The sequence below is a fragment of the Lipotes vexillifer genome, unplaced genomic scaffold (assembly GCF_000442215.2).
Source record: "Lipotes vexillifer unplaced genomic scaffold, Lipotes_vexillifer_v1.1 scaffold1122, whole genome shotgun sequence".
Lineage (NCBI taxonomy): Eukaryota > Metazoa > Chordata > Mammalia > Artiodactyla > Lipotidae > Lipotes > Lipotes vexillifer.
In genome coordinates this window covers 631,130-633,905 of record NW_006798649.1, presented here as the reverse complement: position 1 = coordinate 633,905, position 2,776 = coordinate 631,130, and the positions used below count along the sequence as shown (strand labels likewise).

At 42.9% G+C, this 2,776-nt stretch overlaps 1 protein-coding gene across 6 annotated transcripts in view; it reads right to left on the bottom strand.

Annotated features, from left to right (window-relative positions):
- Window positions 1-2,776, bottom strand: part of MDM4 (MDM4 regulator of p53) — a 35,964-nt gene that overhangs the window by 19,121 nt on the left and 14,067 nt on the right. For 4 of the 6 annotated variants that reach the window (XM_007470664.1, XM_007470663.1, XM_007470666.1 and 1 more), the window contains exon 1: window positions 21-98. In XM_007470664.1, the coding sequence (XP_007470726.1) occupies window positions 21-98 (78 nt within the window). Of the gene's footprint in view, window positions 1-20; window positions 133-2,776 lie in introns of those variants that run through there. The other 2 variants (XM_007470661.1, XM_007470662.1) reach the window with 1 other exon arrangement.

The window sequence follows — 2,776 nt, the reverse complement described above, 5'->3', positions numbered from 1 at the left end:
AATGCCTAAAAATAAGTTACCTGATTGGTCTGTTCTGGAGACATCCTGCAAGCACTGTCAGATGTTGAACAATGGGCAGAGGTGGAAAATGTTGTCATTTTGGCAGTGGTGAAGTGAAGTCTGCTGATAAATCTAAAAGGAAAAAAATTGTAAAATCTCTTCTAAAGTAGAAAATTCTCTTTAGGATTTACAAAAAAAGCAACCAGCAGAAGCAAAAGAAACACATATATCACAGCACCCTACACAAGTGCAATATACCCATGCTGAGGTTCTTGTTACCCTTCTGATCACTTTCTAGTTCAGATCCAGCAAAAAACTGTAGAGCTTCACTAAGAGTAAGAACCATCTATACTTCCCTCAAGTGAAGCCTGCAAGAGAAACAGGTTCAGGCATGCTTCAACCTCTACACTGATGATAATGAGTAAACTGTTTTAGCTGAAAGTGAAATTTGCAATCTTTACCTCCCCAGTTCTCTGGTATCTCCTCCTCTCTTGGACAGCGCTCAAGAGCACCCCCTAGGAGACAGATGCAGGGCTGGGGGAATTACCAAGATTAAGTAATAGATTTAAAGACTCCAAGAGCACCAAGGAAAACCTCTGCAACATGTTGCAACATGTCTTGGCAAGAGACCACAGGAAAGTCAGAGTCAAAATATTCAGTATCAGTTAAAGCAGCTTTTAAAATGTGCCAAGCCCAAAGAGTAAATATCTAAAAAGAGTAAATACCTAAATACCTATAAAATGGGTTAAACCAAGGTGGACATACATCATCAAAGGAAAGATACAGCATGAACTGAAATAAAGAGTAAGATTTAATTAAAGTTTTTCACCTTTCAACTTTTATCCTTAAAAAAAAAAGCTATAGAGAAGGAAAATAAATTTTTAAATAAACTTGAGTTTACCTTCAGAACTTTTTCTAGTAAAAAGGTGACAAAAATCCGTGAAATTTATAAATAAAAAAATCAACAGAGTCTGAGGACTTCTCTGGCGGTCCAGTGATTAAGACTTCGCCTTCCAATGAGGGGGGTGTGGGTTCGATCCCTGGTCAGGGAGCTAAGATCCCACATGCCTCCCCATCAAAAATCGAAAACATAAAACAGAAGCAATATTGTAACAAATTCAATAAAGACTTAAAAAAAAAACAACTGGTCCACATTGTAAAAATAAAAAAAATTTTTTAAAAATCAACAGAGTCTGGTTTACAGCTAACAAGGTTCCTCACTCTTCTGAGAAGACTTATTAATGACAACAAAGTATAAATTCAACCCTCCTCTGAGACAGGAAGGGGGCAGGGCACAACTGTTAGGTAAAACACTGACTGAAACTGCCCACCCTGGCCAAGCAAAGCAGTAACAATTTGCATGAGTTATTTTAGGACAGGAGATCCTTGGTAAGGAACTACCAAGCCACCACCAACCGGAATAATATGGGAAAGGTCAAAAGGAGAGAGGAGATGCCAGTCCACTAACCTCCTAGAATCCTCGCTGGAATCCATCTTGGCTGAGCGGTTGTGCGACACCAGAAAGGACCCTGAGTCAAAATGACTGGCCAACCGGGAAACTAATCCCATCACCATAAAACCCAAGACTGAAAGCCACTTGTGGCAGAGCAGTCCTCCTGGGTTCCCTTACCCTCCTACTCTGCCCGGGCGTCCCTTCCCAATGAAGTCTCTTGCTTTGTCAGCACGTGTGTCTACTCAGACAATTCATTTCTGAGTGTTAGACAAGTGCCCACTCTCGGGCCCTGGAAGGTGTCCCCCTTCCTGCAACACAACCTTTGAAAGAATGACACAGCCTAAGAACCTGACATAAACTGGTTAGAACCAACTAGATCCAAGATGGAGGACAAGTCGACTTCCATTAGACCTTGAGCCTCAGTATACACTCATTGTAACACATCAGCAAACTAAATGACACACCCACAGGTACCATGACAGTTCCAAGGCCGACCATAAAGGTCAAAAATTGGTGGCCCAATTCCTGAAAATCCCCACCCCTTCCCCAAAATAGCTGGAATACTCCTCCCACTCATTAGCCTATGATATTACCCACCCCTATAAAAACTGACAACCCCATACCCTGGTGCCTCTCTCACCTTCCGAGATGGCCCACACTCTCTCTACGGAGTGTGTTTCTCCCTGAATAAATCATCTTTCATTTTACTACGGCTTGCTCTTGAATTCTTTCCTGCGCAAAGCCAAGAACCCATACTCGGACTTGCCTGAGACCTGAGACATGACCATCCTCTCATGCCCCACTCTCTTTCCTGCAACACTTCTATCAGCTTCCCTTGCTACAAAATGGGAAGTCAAACAGGATACAAGCATAACTTGTAGGGTTTTTTTGTAAATTTATTTGTTTGTTTGTTTGTTCATTTTTTGGCTGCACTGGGTCTTCGTTGCTACTCGTGGGCTTTCTCTAGTTGTGGCGAGCGGGGGCTACTCTTCGTTGCGGTGCATGGGTTTCTCATTGCAGTGGCTTCTCTTGTTGTGGAGCACAGGCTCTAGGTGCTTGGGCTTCAGTAGTTGTGGCACACAGGCTCAGTAGTTGTGGCGCACGGGCTTAGTTGCTCCGTGGCATGTAGGATCTTCTTGGACCAGGGCTCAAACCTGTGTCCCCTGCACTGGCAGGCAGATTCTTAACCACTGTGCCACGAGGGAAGTCCCATAACTTGTCATTTTAAAGAAGCTAGCTTTTAACTGGCATTTCAAACCTTATTAAAAAAAAAAAAAAACTCATCTTGAGAACAAACGTACGGACACCAAGGGGGGAAAGTGG